General features: G+C 42.8%; 1 protein-coding gene across 3 annotated transcripts; it reads left to right on the top strand.

Annotated features, from left to right (window-relative positions):
- Nucleotides 1-19869, top strand: Lhx9 (LIM homeobox 9). Of its 3 annotated transcripts, XM_047521340.1 has the most exons (6): nucleotides 1-28; nucleotides 5384-5502; nucleotides 7460-7662; nucleotides 8805-9160; nucleotides 15398-15600; nucleotides 16788-17045. In XM_047521340.1, exons 1-6 carry the CDS (start codon nucleotides 1-3, stop codon nucleotides 17043-17045), a joined length of 1167 nt encoding a protein of 388 aa, XP_047377296.1. The 3 variants fall into 3 exon arrangements, with proteins under 3 accessions (XP_047377296.1, XP_047377297.1, XP_047377295.1); XM_047521341.1 differs by lacking the exons at nucleotides 1-28; nucleotides 16788-17045 and adding an exon at nucleotides 19769-19869 and having other exon boundaries at nucleotides 5329-5502; XM_047521339.1 differs by lacking the exon at nucleotides 1-28 and having other exon boundaries at nucleotides 5329-5502.
- The last annotated feature ends 360 nt before the right edge of the window (nucleotides 19870-20229 follow it).

Below are 20229 nucleotides of genomic sequence, written 5' to 3'. Positions count from 1 at the left end.
ATGCTGAACGGCACTACTCTAGAGGCAGGTGAGTTTTAAATATGCCAGGTTCCTTCTCATTTCCCTTGCCCTTTTCTTGGGTTGGCATGTATATCGTTGTACGTGTGTGTGCACGCGCGTGAGCGTGCCTTGTTAAATGGAATGAAGAAAAATGTGTGCTTGTTTAAAAAATTAAACTGGGTTTTGGAGGCTCGAAAACACACACCGTTGTTCAGTGTCCTGATAGGACAGGATCCTGAAACGGCGTTTTCTTCTTTTTGCTTTTCTCTTGAATGTCTTTGATTTTCCTCAGGATTCGGTGTCCTGGGCGCCGGGCAGAGGTCACGTTGCCATTGAGTCTCTAGTAGTCACTGATGTGAGGGAACCGCTCTCGACACTCCACTGAGCTTGATGAAACTGATGGGAGGCGGGTTGGAAAGACCCCCTTTCCCACTCTTGTAGGGTGGAAGGCTGATTTCACCCACCTTTTTTTTGTTGTTGTTCAATCCTATTCCAGCGCAGCGGTTTCTACGCGTCATCTCAAGCTAAGGCCGTGTATGATTTACCCCTTTATTTCCGGGGGGCGGGGTAGGGGTGAGAGCTGGTGGCACAGCAAATCTCAGGTAAAAGGGCTTCCGATTCTAGAAGCGCAATATTTTAGCGTTGGCAGCAGCAGCCCTGCTGGATAAGGCCCCAGGGGCCAAGGAGGACATAGATTTGAAGGGAGCAAGCAGCTGGTGGGTGACTTTGAGGACGTGAAGGATGTGAATGGGCACAGAGCGTGTAGACTGGAGGGTCCTGACCCAGGAGTCCAGCCGAGCTAGCAGCACGCAAAGGTGCGCAGCTGGGCTGCGACCACGGGCTCCGCTCTCTAGGTAGTCAACTCTTCCAGTCCCAGCTCTGCTTGATTCGTTCGCATTTCTCTCGACCAAAGCTACTCTAGTAGGACTGAATCAGAGGGGCACCTGGGAGGCAGCACCAGTTGGGACCTGCCAACCTCGGTTTGATGAAGGTTTGTACGTAGAGGAATCTCCGTCTCCACTGTGCGGAGAAAGGCCCGGGCACCACCCAGACCCAACCATCGGCTCACCTCCAGCACAGAGCAGTCGAGACTTCTGAGGCCGCGTGGCACTGCGCTCAGCGCAGGGTTTGTACCCACAAGAAGACGCTGACTCCTCACCGCCCTTGAGGTACTGCCGACAATGCTAAAAGCTGGACAGGATTTCAAGAGCTTCACCTTTCAGAGTAAAAGGTCTCTTAATAGAATCTGAGGGGAAAGTGGCACTTCCTTTTTTTGTTCAAACTCAGGAACACAGAATCATTGTCTCCATGTTTAGGTCTAAAGAGCCCCGAATCAACCATGCTCTCAGGAGATGCACATTTGCTGACTTATTTTCCTTTCTCAACCCTAAAGCCTTATCTTCTCCCTGGGCAAAGCCAGGCATCCTTTTTACTTCTTCTCCCCTCTGGGGAGTTCGACTGTACCAGGGCTCTTTTCCCAGGTGGGACTGCCAGAGCCCAGGACAAGTGTGCCCTGGTCTTGTTGACCTTTATCAACATTCTAGAATCTAGAACTCTTAATCAAAAATCTGCAGCTTCACTTGAGTCCAGCCTCTCACTTTCCCGAATGCGGTAATATTAGTCAGATGGGAGCAGAAAGGAAAAAGAACCTAGTGGATTGCCGTGTGCCCAATTGTCAGAGGACAGCGCCAGGCTGGAGATCTCCCCTATTCCGTGTAACAGTGCTTTGAACTCAGAGAGGAGACTCCTTTTGGGGATTCAGGTCAGAGAGAACCCGGGTGCACCTGTCCCATTGACGGAGGTGGGATCTTAGCCCCAGGAACTGATAAAAGCTAGCACTCTAACTTTTATAGAACACTTGCCGGCCATTGAGCTCCTGAGCTTCGAGAAGGGGTTCGCTTCCTATCCAACAGCTGCCGGTCTCAGCTTTTAGGCTGGAGAGGTGAAAAAGAATGCAAAGTTACAAAGATGCTGTCTTTATTTAAGCGCTTAGTGTCCTTTGAGAGTGGAGAGGGAGAAGGAGAGGTAGGGGCTCTCAAGAAATCTCTCAGGGCTCCTAGACAAAAAGGTTATGATACTCCAGGTGACGCACCTAGTTCAATGAATAGGCCAACCCCAAAACCCCATGGGCTTCTTCTGGAGCAACTAAGAGAGGAGTCTGGCCTCCACTGTTGGGGAGCTATTTATGCAGAACTAACAAGGACCTCCCAAACTCCAGCAGACCCCTGACCCACCCCAGCTTTCCACAGACTTCCTGCGTTCACTGAGCAGGAAGAATCCTGGCAGTTCCCTTCTTTATGGGAAGTAGCAAATCCCATTGGGCACAGGAACATACAACCTGAGTTTTACAAGAAAGAGCAGTCCGAGCTAGGATTCAACTGGGAAGCTACTTACAGGAAGTGCTCTGCCCTACCTTTAACTGATACATGTTTAAAATACATGTGTGGAATAGATGAATGAGTGGATGATTGGAGGATTTACAGGACTTCTATGTTTGGCTTCCCTGGAAACTTCACAAAGTTCTGCCTTCTTTCCAGGAGTTGTTAAGCGTTTCCCTCATGAAGTCTTCAAAGTTTGTCTCTTACAAGAGTGCCTTGGTGTTTCTCTTTTACTGTTCTTGCTGAGCAGGACCAAAATCCAACAATAACCAAACCTGTTTCCAAATAATCTTATTTGAGAATGGGGAAGGGTTTAGTGCAGAAGCTAGACAGAGTGGGTTGAGGTTCTGCATTTACTTTGTTTGGAGATTCCATGGGTTAATTGAATGATGTTCTTCTGACAGACACCTCCTCTTTCTCCTCCTTCTCAAGTTCTCAGTCAGTTTAGCTGCTGATTTTTGTGAAGGCAATCTGCCCCTTTGTGAGAGGACCTGCTGTCTCTGAAAGGGCCCCAGCGCCCAGCCCCTCCTTGGGGGCCCTTCCTGTGTGCACGTGGGTTTGAAAAGCTCATTGATTTCCATCCAAAGGGGCTAATTACATTACTTACAGTAAATAGCCGCCCTGCTGTCAGGTAGGGCTGCCAAAGTAAGGGGGTGTCTCCAGCTTAGTTCACTTGATTGGCTTCATTTTTGTGTGAAATTGTGTTTTATGAGCTGTATTCTGGCACCCAGAGGACCTTAAAAGTGTCCAATCTGCAAATAACATTATTTTGGACCATGAGAAAAAAAATCGAAGGGAAACAGTAGAGTCGTGGATTTCATGGAAGAGGTAACTTCAGCAGTCTCGGATGGAGATATTTTGGGACAGGAAGTCAGGCTGCCACACCAGGGTGTTTTCCTCCTTCCCTCCATTCCTGCCTTCCTTTCTTCCAGTTCCTTCCTCCGTCCCTTCTTTCCTTCTTTCCCCCTTGCCTCACTCCTTCCCTTCCTCTCCCTCTCGGTCTCGGTCTCATGCTTGCTTTTTTTTCTTCCTTTTCTTTTCCCTCCTTTCCCTTTCTGCTTCTTTCCCTTAATCTTTCTTGATTTGGCCACAATTCTATGTCGGGCTTCCCCGGCATAGAAGGGATGGAAGGGATTGGCTCCTTTAAAATCTCCAAGATGTGTCAAGACGTAAGCTCCGATGTTCCTAGGCAAGTTGGCCGGGAGTAGTGGGAAACCGAGGTTAGCGACAGGGACGAAAGGAGCAAAGAGTGACCGGGCTTCCTTCTCTGGCTAAGGCCGGGTTGGTTCCTGTCGCCGCGCCCCGCTTCGGGCCCCTGAGGAGCTTCTAACCGTTTGAATGAATCGACAATATCTGAGTATTGTGGACACTTTTTAATGGGGCCGGGGAGGGGCCGCCGCTAACAGGAACAGAGAGCGACAGAACAATCCCACCTCTTGTGAGGAGCAGGTCTGCCATTCTGCTTGTCAGTTCTCACCTTCCCCTCCTCCACAGCAAGGAGTCCCTTTCACACCCTCCTAAGTGTGCGGTGCGCCCAGTTTTACAAGTCTCCTGTCCTACGAGGGTAGTGGGAACAGCACGCAAAGGGGCTGGGGCGCAGTTCTACAGGAGCAGGCGCCAAGCTCGCCGGAGTCCTACCCACGTTGACAAGATTCAAATGGGACCTTAGAATCTCAGCAGTTTCCTTCAGACTCGAATAGAGTAAATCACCCTGTATACCCGAGTGTACAAGTCCATGCCCTGTCCCATGCACTTTAATTTTTTAAGGAAAATATTTTTGCCAAAAGTAAACTCCAGAAAGATTCTCTAAGCGCCTTTTCAGTTTGGAGTAAAAAGTGCCTGGTAGCATCGGGTCTCCCAGCAAGATGAGGCAAAAAGATGAACTATCAGACAACTGCTTTTTAAAAATGAGATGAGGAAGAGGGGATGGGAAGGAAAGGAACATGCATTAAATTCTCCACTCCAATGAGGTGTTTGAATTCCTGCTCAATCTTTATGTACTGACAGACTTGTAGACTGGGGATGAAAGTCCATAAGGAGGAAACCCAAAGTTGGAGCTAATTTTCTGTGTCCTCTGAGCTGGGGTACAATCTTGAACTGAGATCAAATAGGCCGACTCTCTGCCTCCTGCGTCAGGGCGGGGACAATAAGAGCTTTTTCCCCCTTTTAAAACAAGGACTCCTTTCCCCTTTAAAACATGACTGCTGAGAACTCTTGGAACGATATGTGGTTGTGTGTGTGTGTGTGTGTGTGTGTGTGTGTGTGTTCGCGCGCGCACGCGAGTGTTGTGGGGAGGTAAATGCCCCCCTCCTACTGCCCCCATCCCCCCACCCCTTTGTAATGTTTGTCCCTGCTTGCCCATCACCAGGGGGTTGAGAGGAGTATGACAGGTCTTTGTTGTCTGAATAAAAATCCGTGGCAGCTCCAGGGAGAGAACTCCTCCTACTAAATTATCAAAAATGGGCTGGCTTTAGTCTCTTAACAAATTGGACACAGCTCCGGCAGGAGCAGTCCCCAACCCAACCTACAGGCACTGGGAACTTGCAAGCAGTCAGGGACCGCTGAAAATAGCACTTGGTCTTCTTTCTTTGTGTTCAAAACTATTTTCTTTCTTCACCAGATTTTTGTTTTCCTCCCCCCGCTGCAGTTGTTTCCCATTAGTAACTCGATCTCTCAGAGCAGTAAGATTCGCCTTCCTCCTTTCCCTCCGCCCGTGTTTGTTTGTTTTCTGCACATCTCCTTCAGGGAGACGCCGCAGCTCCCCTCCCCTTATTTTTTTGCCTTTTTCCCCTTGCAAGTAGGCCTATTTTCACTCTGTCTGCCTCTTTCTTCTTCGCTTTCTGCCTCTTGCCCTCTGTCCCCGTGCGCCTCTGCGTTCCTCCACCGCATAGCCCTCTGCGGTCCCTTTTGCCCCTTCACTCGGATGAGCTGAGAACCCCGGAGTGTGTTTATGGAAATAGTGGGGTGCCGAGCAGAAGACAACTCGTGTCCTTTCCGCCCCCCAGCCATGCTCTTCCACGGGATCTCCGGAGGCCACATCCAAGGCATCATGGAGGAGATGGAGCGCAGATCCAAGACCGAGGCCCGTCTGGCTAAAGGCACTCAGCTCAACGGCCGCGACGCGGTAAGAAACTGCCCCTCCGCGGCGGTAGCTGAGCGCCCCTGCGCGCTCGGTTAAAACGAACTTCCAGTCCCTGGCCCGCCGAGTCTGGGAATGGTGCGTCCTAGGGACATCTTGCTGAAGATCTCCGGATTTTCTCGGGTCCACCTAGCTCCGCCGGAATAGGAAAGGCTCCCATTCTGACTTGAAATGCCTGCACTACTAAAACCCTAAGCTCATTTCCCTTTGTCGCAGCTGTTCCCGAGCAAGCAGGGCGATCAGGAGTGGGAGGAGAGGGGCGTCCTCTTGTGCAAACTACAAACTCCTGTCCCTAGTCTCCCCGGACTCCCGGTCGCCTCCCTGGCGAGGATCCCGAAGCCCCGAGGGCAAACGGCTCAGGCAATAGCAATAGTGAGACCGCTTGCCGCCCAGGCGTCCTGGCCAAGCTGGAGCTCGGGTGGGTTTAGTTTCTGGACCAGAAGACCCGACCTTCGGAGTAGATTCATACGCGACTGGTCCATTTCCAATTCTCAGTAAGCTCAGGGTTCAGCACCCCAAACCCAAAGATTCTATCTTCGGCATCCCGGCTCAGTTCCTCTATTCATGCAGACCTGCGTTTGGTTCCTGGGCTGGGTTGGTGTCGTGTGTACGAGGCAATAAAAAAATGCGGAGGAGCGAGGCACGCAGTCCAAAAGCAAGAGCTTTCTAACTCTCAAACGAAGTAATCAACTACCACTATTACTACTATTGATAATAATAAAAGTCATGTTCTCTTTAAACGATCTGTAATCTAAGTGTTTCCCTTTCCCATTTTTAAACCAGAGGGAGAAAACTTTCGGAAGTCTCCGGAAATGATTCCAGTCAAACTGTGCTGTGTAGACCCTCTTGTATCACACACCGGGAATTGTATCTAAAATTAACCCGGGAGACTACTTAAGCCCGACCAGTGGTGTTTTGGATCGCACCTAAAGCCGAGTTGGGTGCATTTGTATACATTTGCAACATTAATTCAGCGCGGTCCCTAATTGGAGTAAAGGGTGAAACTTTACTTTTCCATGTTCGCCAAAATTTCGTGGGGAAGTCCAATCTTTTCTTCTAGTCTTGAGGAAAAGATGCAGCGATTAACTTCTTTTTTTTCCTTTTGTGGTTATCCTATTTAAAACTAAAGAGCAGCAACCAACCCCGGGGCTGGGCTTCTCAAGGTGAGCTTAATATCTTGGTTGTGTCAGTTGGGATCCAGGTGGGAAGCTTAATTTGGGCACCAGATTTTCAGGACAAAGTTCTCTTGGGTTTATGCTGATGCCAGGGAAAGGGATTGTGCATAGGAAACTGGACATTGGTCATTCCTTAGGAACAGTTACTTTACACTTATAGCAAGAACAGGACCAAATATCCTGAAAATCGGGGAACAGAAGGATCTGCTAAATATATCCCAATCAAAACAGTCCCGACCAATTTAACAGCACGGATATAATAATCTCTCCCTTGCTTTTGATTTCAATGCTGCCTATACAAATTTAGAGAAACAGAATCGTAATATTATTGTTTTGTGCAAACACAATCTGTGCTACTTTAAACTTCCTTTTCATTTCCTAATAACAAGTTCCATTTGATTTTTAAAAAATATTTTCGAAAACTACAATTTAAGTTTGTAATTATCTCTAATTTGGGAACACTCACCAAACTACAATAAATAGGCTCCCGTTCTTTTTAAGCTAAACTTGGGATAGCTGGTATGTCTTTAGGTTTGTAATACTAGAAGGACGCCGACGCCTGTTCCCGCCGACCTGGAAGGGAAGGAGCTGCAAAGGCAGAAATTGCAAATGTTTTCCCCGACGTTTGTCTTTGCTCTGTGGCCCCTGACCCCAGCCGCTCTGCCGCACTCCCCTTGCGCCCTGGATTCCGGTAGCTTAGAGGGGAATCCCGCGTGGTGCGGCAACGCCAGGCTTTCTCCTCAGTATTATGTGTGCTTGCTTTGCAGGGCATGCCCCCGCTTAGCCCGGAGAAGCCGGCTCTGTGCGCTGGCTGCGGGGGCAAGATCTCGGACAGGTACTACCTACTGGCGGTGGACAAACAGTGGCACCTAAGGTGCCTGAAGTGCTGTGAATGTAAGCTAGCTCTGGAATCTGAGCTCACGTGCTTCGCCAAGGACGGTAGCATTTACTGCAAGGAGGATTACTACAGGTACTCCCCCCACAACCTCCCGTGTACACGTTCCTCGCATCCAGTACAGCTGGCAGGGCCACCTGCCTGATTCTGGAGTCCCCCTCTTTGTCCTCCACCTTTTGCCCCTTCAGGGTTACAGTTATCATTCTCCAGACCTGGGGGAATTCACAGCATATGCCTTTAAGCTGCAATCCCCTGAATGTCTGGTGAGGATGGATGACAGCGGACACCTAAGGTCTAGAGCAGTTATCAGTGAATACCATGCACTCCCATCTCTTCCCAGATCTGTTGACAGAACAGAGAGAAATCTGGGGTAGAGTAAATGGACTGGTCTCAGTTAACTGAGACTTGAGTGGTTTTGTTGGATTTTTGTTGTTGTTTTTTATTTTTTTCCGCTTACTACGAACTGAGTAACTTGGTGCCTTGGAACTGAACTAGTGGCCTGGGAAGCAGCAACTGGATGGGTGACAGATGACCTTGTAAATGACTATGAAAAGGAATAAACCCCACTGCCACAACCCAAATCACTCAGTTCCCGAGTTCCCTTTACAGCTAGTTAGCACTAGACTAGAGAGAAAACTCAGCAGCAGGCATGTTTATTGATTCTTCCTAGTTGTTTCTGGATTGGAAAAGACAGAGGTACAAGTAACCTAGCTCAGCTCTTAGCAGACGGAGATGGTTAAAGAAGAATAACCTTTCTCTATAAAATTGTCGCTTCCCAAGTCTGTATGGTTCCAGGCACACTCAAATGTGCGGGAATAATAATAATAATAATACCTTCATTCATGGACAATTTTGTAGTCAATGAAGCTGTTCACTTTGGCTTTGCAATTTTATTTTCTTTCAATACCACTGTGAATTAGCTACTGCAGGTTTTTGTTTGCTCTCTCTCTTTTTTAAATCTTCACTTTGCAGAGAAAGAAAATGAAGCTTAGTACCCGATATTTCTGATTTTAATACAAGGATCTTTGTCCTGGTTCACCAGAACCAGAACAGGTCAATGAGCAAATAATTGGATGTCGGAAGTGGGCCAAGTGGCTTGTCCTAGTGGAGCCCTTCTAAGTCTCAGTCTGTGGCCACTGCAGCCCACCCCAGGTATTGCATGTGGGAATGGCCTGTCCTTGTATCAACTAGTACCTGACTCTTCTGTTTCCTTCCAGAAGGTTCTCTGTGCAGAGATGTGCCCGCTGCCACCTTGGCATTTCTGCCTCTGAGATGGTCATGCGTGCCCGAGACTCTGTCTACCACTTGAGCTGCTTCACCTGCTCTACCTGCAACAAGACCCTGACCACAGGCGACCATTTTGGCATGAAGGACAGCCTGGTGTACTGCCGCGCCCACTTCGAGACCCTCTTGCAAGGGGAGTATCCTCCACAGCTGAGCTACACGGAGCTGGCGGCCAAGAGTGGCGGCTTGGCCCTGCCTTACTTCAATGGCACCGGCACAGTGCAGAAGGGGCGGCCCCGGAAGAGGAAGAGCCCTGCGCTGGGAGTAGACATCGTCAATTACAATTCAGGTGGGCCGGCACCCTTACTCACACAGAGAAGCTCCTGTCACCCTTGTCTGAGGAGGATTCAATAGGGCCCCTTCCCTGTTCAAGATCTGGCTGCAAAGAGGGAACTTTGTCCAGAATGCCCCTACTCTCAGTACAACTTCCTCTCCATCTGAAGGAAGAGAAAGGGAGAGAGGAAGAAGGAAGGAAGACAAAAGGAGAGGTAGAGGACAGACAACACTTCTTTGAGGTTGCAGCAAAAAACACATTTATAAGCAAGGGGCTATAGTGATTTCCCCCAAACAGGCAGAGCCAAATCCTTGTTGCCCATTAGTTAATGAGCCCATTAGTTTCTGGCTCCCAGTTGGAGTAAAACAGCCCCAGGGCAATTCCTTTGTGGAAGCCAAATTATAGATCCTGGAGGAGGTATTTTTTTTTTTTTTTAATACTGAAGCGGGAGGGGGGGGGACCCCAAACTGCAGAGCCCAACCCCAGACTGTCTAGAGGGGGCAGAGGCTGTGGTCACTAGCCCAAACTTAATCAGCAACACAGTTGGCAAGTGTTGAAAAACTGAATCCCTGATCTTGGCAAAAAGCAGCTGTAGGGGTGGGAAGCACTCTCCACAGTTGAGCTGGCCTGTGCCTTTGGTAGGTCAGGGTATTCATCCAGCCTACTCATTCCCAGTGTGATAGACCAGCCAGATATCCAGACCCCAGGCCCGGGCCAAATGAAAGAAGCTCCAGGTCAGGCCCACTGGGGAGGCTTAGTGGTGTCTCAGGCTGCTCTTTTGTTCTCCACCAGCCCCTCTCTTAATTAAAAACAAAGTACAGGCAACAGGCTGAGAGCACACTTTCCTCCTTGCTTTGGGGACATGCCCATCATTTATCAGTCTGTCTCACACACATGCATCAATTTCACATTGTTGGTAGCCTGTCCCCACCCACCATCCCCCAGGTGACTATGTTGACAGGCCTGGCAGACCATTATCTTACACTGAGTATCACAGAAGCTCTTCTGGTGAGTCCCAGATGCTGTGAAAAGGAACTCCAGAAAGCCCTGGCTCAGTTTGGGGGAGTCTAAAGACCTTGACTCTCAGACTTGGCTTTGCCTTGTCCTGGCCCTGGCCCTGGCCCAGGCCCAGACCTGTCTGGGAATTTTGGCAAGCAGGAGTCTCAGACCAGGGGAAACCATTCTCCTGGGAGGAACCTTGGGAACCACCTTATTGTGGCAACTCCACAACCATGACTACCCCAGACACCATGGCAAAACGTGGGTACCCTGAAGCAAATATCACACCCGTTTTTCTCCTCCAGTCCTTGTTATCTGGTACTGTGCTTGATGTTGTTGCTTAATGATAAAGGAATGATGCCCATCCAGTTAAGTGGTTTGTTTAAAGTCACAGCCAATGTGAACATGGGAACTAGGAGAGTTTTCAGGGGAAGCAGGCACTTCCCCAACCCTCTGCTAGTTTCTTTCTTGTAGTTCTCCTCCTCCTAACTGCAGAGAGGAAATGGTTTGGGGCAGGAGCAGTGGGTGGCAACTCAGGGAGAATGGGAATGCAGAGCCCATCCAAGCTACTTATGTCCGTATGGGGACAGTGGGTCTGTGGACCAAGGGAAAAGGGCCGACAGCCTCCTGGGACTCCTTCCACCAGGGCCGTTTTGCGTGAGGGCTGTGGCCACAGTCCCGGACTCGAGCAATCTTCCCCAGACGAAGCTCACCGCGCCCTTGCCCTGGCCCCTGTTGTGCTGGGCAGCGGTTTTGATTAGGGGCCACTTTGCCGGGCGCACGCGCTTCATCTCCTTTGATGCGTGGTCCCTGGAGCAGGACAGGCAGGGCACTAATTGTTCTTTATTAATAGAAGATGACATTGGAATCTCAAGCCACTCACCAGGGCCTTAATGCCCTAATTAGAGAGAGAGAGAGAGAGAGAGAGAGAGAGAGAGAGAGAGAGAGAGAGAAAGAGAGAGAGAGAGAGAGAAAGAGAAATAACTCATACATGACTAGCTAGTCCCTTGGACAGAGGGAATCTCTCAGCCTGAATAAAAGTCCATCCAGAAAGGTGGAGCAAGCCTGGCTTTTCTCTAGCTTATTTAATCCAATTAGCTAGATTTGATTTTGCCTTGGATCTTAATTTATGTTAGAAAGATCCGAGGAACTTTAAGAACAATAGAATTTAGCTTCTCTTATTTCTCTGAAGAGAATTAGAATACATATGCATTTCTTAAGAAGAAAGAAAATCTCCTCTTGAGCTACTTAGATGTTTAGTTGTTGAGAAAGTTGATATCTTACTCGTGAAAGAGAAAAGTTGCTCAGATCCACTAACCTGAAGAGTTTGTGCATCACTCACTCAACTACATCCACTCCATCCTTTCTGGATTTTTCCCCAGAGATATGAGTAAATAGTACATATTCCTTAAAATTAGGTGGAAATAATCTAGAGGAATTGGTTTTAAGATGCCTGACCAGAAATTATCATCCCTATCATTAAAAAAAAAGTACTTATGAATCTGATGCCAGTTTGTAACAAAACTGCGGAAAGAAAACCCCTTAGTAAGTTAAAAATATGTGAAAATGTAGGAAATAAAATAGGCCCACTGTTTTAACTCACTGTTTTATGCTTCTTTGGATTTTATATCATTATTTCTGCTTAATTATAAACAAGTCTAATTCAGAGCAACCTTGATATGAAACAAAATATAATTTAGAGATATGTTTTCAAAAACATATGCAAAACACATTTATGATTCAGAGACTCTTAAAGAAGATCTGAAACTTCCAGAGGTTAGTTAGTTCTTGACATAAGGAAAATGCCTTTTAATGAGACTGTTCCTAATTTAGTTTACACTGCTTTGTGCAAATTAATTGGGCAGATATTTTCGAAGGAGACATGGAACATTTATCTGGAAAACGGAATTGAAATAAAGCCCTCCAGGGGTGAGAAGATTCAGTTTAGGGTAGACAGGTCCTATTTGGGTAATTTAGCATTAATTAAGAAACTCATTTTTTGGCCACTCATCAGAATCTCTTTTCCTTAGGTTCTTTCTATCCAAACTTATGAAGTTCCCTGTTGTGGTTAAATTAGCCTGGCACTGACCCCTAGTGGTCTCTCAGGAATCAGTTAATTCTCAGAAGGTTACAAACCTGCAAAGAACATAAACTTACTTGATGTAAGTGACCATCTCAAAAGTGACTGAAAAGAAAATATTTAGATCTTCTTGTTAACGCTAGTAATTCTAGATGTGTATTTACAGGTGGAAGTTTGAGATAGTTTTAAGAGTTATTTGATCTCATAATCCAGAGAGGAAATACCCACAAGTTTTAGAAGTAGACTGTGGAGGAAACACAATTATTTGCAAGTTTACATAATGCATTTGTAGTTAAACACAAATAATTTATGATAATGAACTGAATTACTCCGTAGAAGAAATAGATTTCTCTATTGTTGCATAACGTAAGTGATAACATAGTCATGTGAAAATTGTAATTAGTAATATCTGTTTAAGAAAGACCTGACAACCTATCTTCTTACCAAATTGTGTATTTCATGTGGAAACAAGCCCTACAATTATATTTAATGCACCAAAATACTCTGCTGAGTTTTAAATCAGCAATAATGGACACAGAGTACATATTCAGGAAAGCAATTTCATCAAATCTTACTGCCATTATTTTTCATAAAAATCATTTTCAAGACTAGTGATTATATAGCTAAATTGGGAATCATATTCATTTCTAAGAATCGTTACCATGGGGGAGGGGGAATGGTTAAGGACATTATTTAAACACCAAGTTAAGGTTTCTGTCCCAAGTGTAATATTCAATTTGATGTGTCATTCAGGAAAAGTTACTCACATATGATAGGAACAAAATCTTATTTGAAGAAGACACTGATGATACTGTGTCCCTCTTTGTCCTTTATGTTGTGGGTACATTTATAATCTGGTTGTGAAATATGGCTCAGTTTACTGGAGATAAGTATGGTTTTATAGTAGGTCATGAGTTGCTGTTTCATCCATTTGAGGATATGAAGGTGCAATTCCATAGACTATTTGAACCTGACACATCCCCATTGGGCTGAAATAGGGTAAAATGTAAAGTATATTTTCTCTGTTATCTCTGGGTATATGTTACCATTTCTGGCAGGCTTAAGAAGTTTATGATCTGTGTTTGAATGTATGTATCTGAACTGGATTCCTTCCAGTTGATTTTGATTTTGCATTTGCTTGTAATTTTATTGATAAACAGAGCATTTTAAATCTTGATTGAATGCTTGTTGAGTTTTTGACCCACTGTGTGACTCAGAAGTGAATGTAATACAGTCTTTTCCCTCAAAGAACTCACCTGGGCTTTACAGAGTTTGTCTTCCCATGTATATGTCTTATGGAAATACAAGCCTAGGATACATTAGTTCATGCTTAGTCTTATTATATTAGGGATAATTTCTTGTTATGTGATTTGTATGCAAATGGTCTCTGTTGATGACTGTTCAAGTTCATATTTTCAAATGTGCTGTACATATTTTTAAAAAGTAATTCTAACCAGAGTATAGTAGGCAGGTAACATTTTGTTCAGCAGTAGGAAAAAACTAATATTTAGAGATGCCTCACTTTTTATTTTTGGGGGGGGGTACTGGAGATTCTTGGAAGGATGCTGGCACTTTTTTTTTTCCTCAAGATTCAAATTTTCTTCTCTTCTGAGTGACATGATAAGGTTGATTTTTAAATAATGCATTAAAATGCAGCATGATGATATTTGAATATGTATCAGTTAAATACATGAAATAGGGCTTAAGGAAAAAATTACCATGCCCTTGAATTTGCAAATTTGACTGAATCTGCAAATATTTAGCAAAATGTTTTCATTCTTTAGTTGTATTTCCTATACAGAGTCAGCAGGTTTTTGGAATGACCTTTTAAATGTGCAGCTTTACATCCTGGGAATGATGACTTTTTAGCTGGTTTCAAAGGTTGATTTGTTTTGCCCTTGGTGCCAAGAAGAGCTTTGCAAGGGAAGAGAAGATGCCACCCTCTCTCTGCCAGCCCAGCCAGTGGTGTGCCTCATATCCCACTCACACACATCCAGAGCAAAAGGAGCCAAGACAGGAGATTGGAAATACGCACCATCAGTGCCTCTCAGCTGTGAGCTGTGGGGCATGCTTCAGGCATAAACTGAGTGAGGAGAAGGCTGGGCTCATTCTCTTTCAGAAATATTTATTAGAATAACTCCAAGGGAAAAGTATTTTCTTCCTGGCAGAGCCTCATGCTAATCAGTTATAGGTGAAATCCCTCAAACATAATATTCTTAGTGTTACATAAGAAGTTTGCAAATATTTATTTTCTAAAATCACCCCATCTTTAGCTACTTTCCTTTTCCTCATTTAGAAAGCTCTAGGAATATGAAAAAATGCTAAAAATTGGAAGTGACTTAGATTCTTCCTTAGGTGGTGAACTCTCAGAAAACTTCAAACTTGAGGAGTGAAATACTTTTTTGCCTTGTCTTTTTTTTTTTTAACTCCAAATATTCTTTTATTTATTTATTTATTTATTTTTATTGTAAACAAATGGGATACATGTTGTTTCTCTGATTGTACATGGAGTAAAGGCATACCATTTGTGTAATCATAAATTTATATAGGGTAATGTTGTTTGATTCATTCTGTTATTTTTTCCCTTCCCCCATCCCTCCCACCCCTCTTTTCCCTCTATACATCCTTCCTTCCTCCATTTTTGCCCCCCTTCCTAACCCTAACTCTACCCCTAACACTAACCCCTCCCACCCCCCTTGTCTTTTATGATAAAAATCTGTGCCTTCTGATAGTCACATGTCATTGCAGAAGCATAAAGAAAAATGTAGAGTCTCAAATTGTACAGTCTCAAAGATGTAGATGTGGGCAGTGGGGAACAGGTATATGTAAATATGTTATAAACGGTTTCTTCCTTTTGCTCTTGAAGGTGTTTCTCACTCCCGTGCCCTACTTAGGGTTTATTCATTTTCCCAAAGGTTTCTACCAACCATCAAGCAAAAGAGAGGGTTTATCTAATAGTTTTTCTATTAGGTAAATTTCAATTTTGTCCACATTAACAGTTTGGCTGACGTTGGTAATTAACTTCTTTCTTTTTGTTTAGATACTGTTCATAATTGGGTTGTCAGCATTTTTCTCTTTCACTTTATTATCATAACAGTGTCATTAGCCTACCATCATTTCAGTTAATGCAGGAGTTTCCACTGAGTAGTTGTTTTTCACTGTTATTGTGACAGGTTGTAATGAGAATGAGGCAGACCACTTGGACCGGGACCAGCAGCCTTATCCACCCTCGCAGAAGACCAAGCGCATGAGAACCTCCTTCAAGCACCACCAGCTCCGGACCATGAAATCCTACTTTGCCATCAACCACAATCCGGATGCCAAGGACCTCAAGCAACTTGCTCAGAAAACAGGCCTGACCAAAAGAGTTTTGCAGGTAAGATAACTCCATCACTGGCTGTGCATACATCTCCCATCCCCTTGCCAGTAAATAGTTCTCTTCCCCGCTTGGCTTGATGTGGCTATTTCCTATTCTGCTTCTTCTTAGTTTATCTTAGTTATTTCCCTAGAGGGTAAACTGAGATTTGCAGGGGCTTCCTGGAGGGTACTCAAAGAGAGATCCAGGGTCTTACAGGATGCAGCCACATTCTCTCTACAGATAGGAAGACGGGTTTCCAAAATCAGCTCAGCTTGCCTCACTGCTGTGCAAATGAAAGTGTTGTCATTTGCACAAGGCATGGCTCTGGAGATTTCCATTCATGTTAGGCTCAGTGCACTGATTTGTGAGGGATCTGCTAGCACTGTTCTACTCCTGAGATTTCTTGGCAACCTCTCTCACATTATGACCTTCTAAATTCAGGTAGTCTTTCCCCCGCAACTCCCCAAAGCCTAAAGTTATGACTAGTATCTCAGCAACCAATTGGAGCATATATATATTTTTCACTTTAACAAACCATTTTTAAAAAGTGGGAATGAGTTGTGCTGTCCAATTGCTTCATCAAATTCATCATGGTAAGAATATAAGACTATGAAATTATAATGGGTTGCTGTGAGTCACCTGTGATCTTCTCTCACTTCTCAGTGACGAATAGCAGACAGTCTGAATTCTGGTACATAGTCTCTGTTTGGGGTCTGTGGCCCTGGAAGAGTTTTTCCTATGTGAAAAATAGTGGGTGTCAGACTTAGGGATAGCTTAAACTCTGTTTCAATGACACTGACGTCACATGAGCAGTTCTTTGCAGTAGTTTTAGTGGACCTGCTTCTCCTCATTCTCATAAGACAACAGTCGAGGAATGAGGGTCTATTTCATGGTATCTCCATGTGAGCATCAGTTGTCCCAAGTGGCACCGGTTAATGCTGGGAGGGGACACGTGCAGGAGAGAGAATGAATCTATAGTATTACTCGAGTTACTCTGTTTTAAAAGAATGAGGAAAAAAAGAAAGCGCCCCTACCTTCCCAAGAAAAACAAATAATTCTATTTAAAAGAAGTAGAAAAAAAAGAGATAAAAGATCAAAGTTTTTTTTTTTTTTTTTAAAAAGGAGAGAAAGGAAGAGAGAGAGAGAGAAAAATATATATATAAAAATAAACATCGGTAAAGAAATCAATTGGGATTGGTTTGCAGGTTTGGTTCCAAAACGCACGAGCCAAATTCAGAAGGAACCTTTTGCGGCAGGAGAATGGGGGTGTTGATAAAGCTGATGGCACGTCGCTTCCGGCCCCGCCCTCAGCAGACAGCGGCGCTCTCACTCCACCCGGCACTGCGACCACTTTAACAGACCTGACCAATCCCACTATCACTGTAGTGACATCCGTGACCTCTAACATGGACAGCCACGAATCCGGAAGCCCCTCACAAACTACCTTAACGAACCTTTTCTAACATTGGTTTTTTTTTTCTTCTTCTTCTTCTTTTTAAATTCTTCCTCTTCTTCTAATTATTATTATTTTATTATTTACAAGACTTTTTTTTTTTTTCCCTTCCTTCTAACCCACAAAATATTTGGGGAATAAAAATAACAGCTTGGTGTGTAGCATCTGCAGCCACTTGGCAAATGAGTTTACAGTATTGTCTCCTTTAAGTGACCATATTTTGTCTACAAAAAGTGTATTTGGATTTTTTTTTTTTTCCTTCTTCTTTAACCAATTAGGTCTTTCAGTTGGTAAGGGGAGCTTTTGAATCAATCTAATAAGTGCCTCTTAAAATTGTATGTTACTTATTTCCAGACTCTCAAAGAAAAAAGTAAGAGTGTTGTTATGTGGGTAAATAATCATATTCCTGCTTAAGTGATTAGGTTGATAATGAACCAGGTAATTAATTAGCTATTTTTTAAATCTTGCACATGTATGTGTGATTAAGGGATTTTGAAAACTTCACATTTTTAAAATTTTATATCTGAAAGAATGTATTGAGTATTGTTATTTCTTACCTGAACTCTTGATTCAAATAGGAATATGATTAAGCAAAAGCATTAATAAGAGTAATTTTAAATAGCAATGATTAATTAGGTGGGAAGTTACTCTATTAGGTGAGAAGTTTCCTTCTCATAGGAATGTACAACCTAAAAACCTTCTTACTTAGTTCTTTGTTTCTTCAACATTTAAAAATACTTAAACTTTCTGTGAAACTCCTATGAAAATTCCACATAGAATTTGAAATTCTATACTTTTGACTTTCGGAAGCTAAAAAGAAAAAAAACAACTAACCAACAACAACAGCAGATAAAACTCTGAAATCATTCTTTCTACCTTACCTTTTTTCCTAGGGAAAATGGAAATAAGCAAAATATAATTTTTTAAGAAGTCAAAAAGTTGGTATAATTTAATTAATATCTCTATTAATTGGCTTCAGTTGTACCATGATATTGTATCTGGCATTCTTTTTGAAAAATGCTTTTAGAAAAATTCAGTAAACTAACACCAACAATGAAAATTCTTTGGTTTTTGTTTTGCTTTATTTTATTTTGGCATAGGTTGATTAATGTATCACACAAAGAAACTTTTCTGGCATTAGAGATTTGCAGTTATTAGTCTTAAAGCAGATAAACTCAGAAGCCTTGTGGATGCTGATCTGAATATATTTCCTAGTTTACAGTAGCATTTTTTTTTCCTTTTAATTTAAGGTAAAATCTTAATGGTCTGGGCAGTGGTGAATGTTCATCTATATGCTTCTGTTGTAGTTAAATACCAATTAGATTGTGGATTTCCTAAAAAAATAAAAAAGAAGTCAAGATATATGTCTTGCTTTAGTGGATTGTTAAGAATAACTTTGCACATATTTTCCACTTTTTTGGACCCCTTAAATCTCCTCTGGTGGTCTGAGTGGCTGTTTAATAGATTTTAAAGGTGTCCTTCTGGCTGTATAAATGTGTGGTTACATATTGACAGTTCACTGCCCACATTAAAGTGCATTATTGTAACTTTTGCTCAGGGTCTTTAGAAAATTAGCACAGAAAGTAGCTTATTTTTTAAAAAAAGATGATGGAAGATAAGTTAACACTGTAACAGAAGAAAGGTGTGATTGCCATTATATATTTAGCAAGTGTGGTTATCATCTTATATGGAGCTTAAATCTTGACTTTTCATATTTCTATTACATTTTGGGCATTTACCACTAACCAGACCAAACAACCTTGGTAAGGCTGAGATCTTATTAATACACTTTTACAGGTAAAATATTGATACTTATAAATTTTGTTCTTTGACAGAACAATATATGGTACTATAGATCTACTTTATTAAGTAGACTAATTATAACTCAGTTCTCCTATGTGCCTTATGATATAACTTGGAAGTAAGTTTGTGAAAAATCAGGATTATATGTGTTGTTTGTTAAATTAACTGTTTTAAGCCCTTTTGACACCTCACTAGTTTTGTACTGTTTTACCTCTTATTTCTGAAACTCTTTTTATGGTGTATCCTGTTAGAGGGGACAAACATGTCATAGAAAGCAGTTGTGCACTCTTTCAAATATAGTTGATAAATTCAATAATCTTATATATTGAGCTTCGTGTTTATAGTACAGTAAGTGGTCTAGCAAAATTGTCCATGTTTCTTTGTTTATTGATAAATGCATTGTATAGAAACTATTTCCCCTAAATATTTATGGACCAAACAATTGTGATATATCCTATTAAATTTGTGTGAATAAACCATTTTGAATCTAAGGAGTTTTATTTCCCATCAATTTTATTTAAGTTTACCTGTACTAGTGTGTTTTCAATATTTTTATGTAAAAGGTATTAAACTGGTAGTGGAAGAATTTTTAAATATTCAAACATACAAACAGTTTTTAAATTTCCAAACTTCTGATTCATATTAAATGCACACACCATTGCATATGCAATGTCAATCAATCTTGAAGTACCTTTAAATATATGTGCTTATAATACAAGTAATGCCCCACTGATTTAACTCAGTCCAATTTTTAGAATAAAAAAATTAGCAGATAAAGTAATTGCATGAAAATAAACCTTAAATATGATTAAGATTTAATGTTAGGTCTATTGAACACGGATGAATATTTGTAAATCTAAATAGAAATTGCAGACCCCTAAAAGCCAAGTTGCTCTGTAGTTAATAAATTGTCACTATGATTTTTTTCAGGGAGAACAAATCTTGGGGCATTACAGCCAAACATCCCGACGTTTGAAAATTCCCTAAAGTATTAAAAGAAGGGGAAAAGTTTGATCGGAAATCCACTGCAGTGAAGACAAAGACACTATTAGGTTATGATAATCATACATTTAAAAACTTATTGAGCCAAAAAAAAAAAAAAGAGGGAGAGAGAGAGTGAGACATAAATGTCATTTATTGAATGTTAACAAAACTTCTGTTCTTTACGATGTCTAACACAAATGAACGCTTAAAATTATGTGGTTTAAAAACACTAGAAAAACCTGTATAAACCAGAGCAACCTGGCAGTAATATGCCCACCCCATATTTGAAGAAAATTATTATTGAAAAAAATCCCACACATTTGTCAAGCACAATAGCTGTAAAATAAAGTCCAAAAACATTCATTTCGCCTGCTTGCTAATGTGTATTAGTCCTATCTGTTAATGAC

This window comes from Sciurus carolinensis, chromosome 12, assembly GCF_902686445.1.
Source record: "Sciurus carolinensis chromosome 12, mSciCar1.2, whole genome shotgun sequence".
NCBI classification, from domain to species: domain Eukaryota; kingdom Metazoa; phylum Chordata; class Mammalia; order Rodentia; family Sciuridae; genus Sciurus; species Sciurus carolinensis.
Note: the sequence above shows the minus strand (reverse complement) of the source record. Positions and strands in the feature narration are given on the sequence as shown.

Bases quoted from the DNA above. Each gene is read 5' to 3' on its own strand.
- Lhx9 (XM_047521339.1), top strand. From the start codon at position 5,329: ATGGAAATAGTGGGGTGCCGAGCAGAAGACAACTCGTGTCCTTTCCGC. The intron at 7,663-8,804 runs GTACTCCCCCCA...GTTTCCTTCCAG, and splicing joins TGCAAGGAGGATTACTACAG to AAGGTTCTCTGTGCAGAGAT. The intron at 15,601-16,787 runs GTAAGATAACTC...ATTGGTTTGCAG, and splicing joins TGACCAAAAGAGTTTTGCAG to GTTTGGTTCCAAAACGCACG.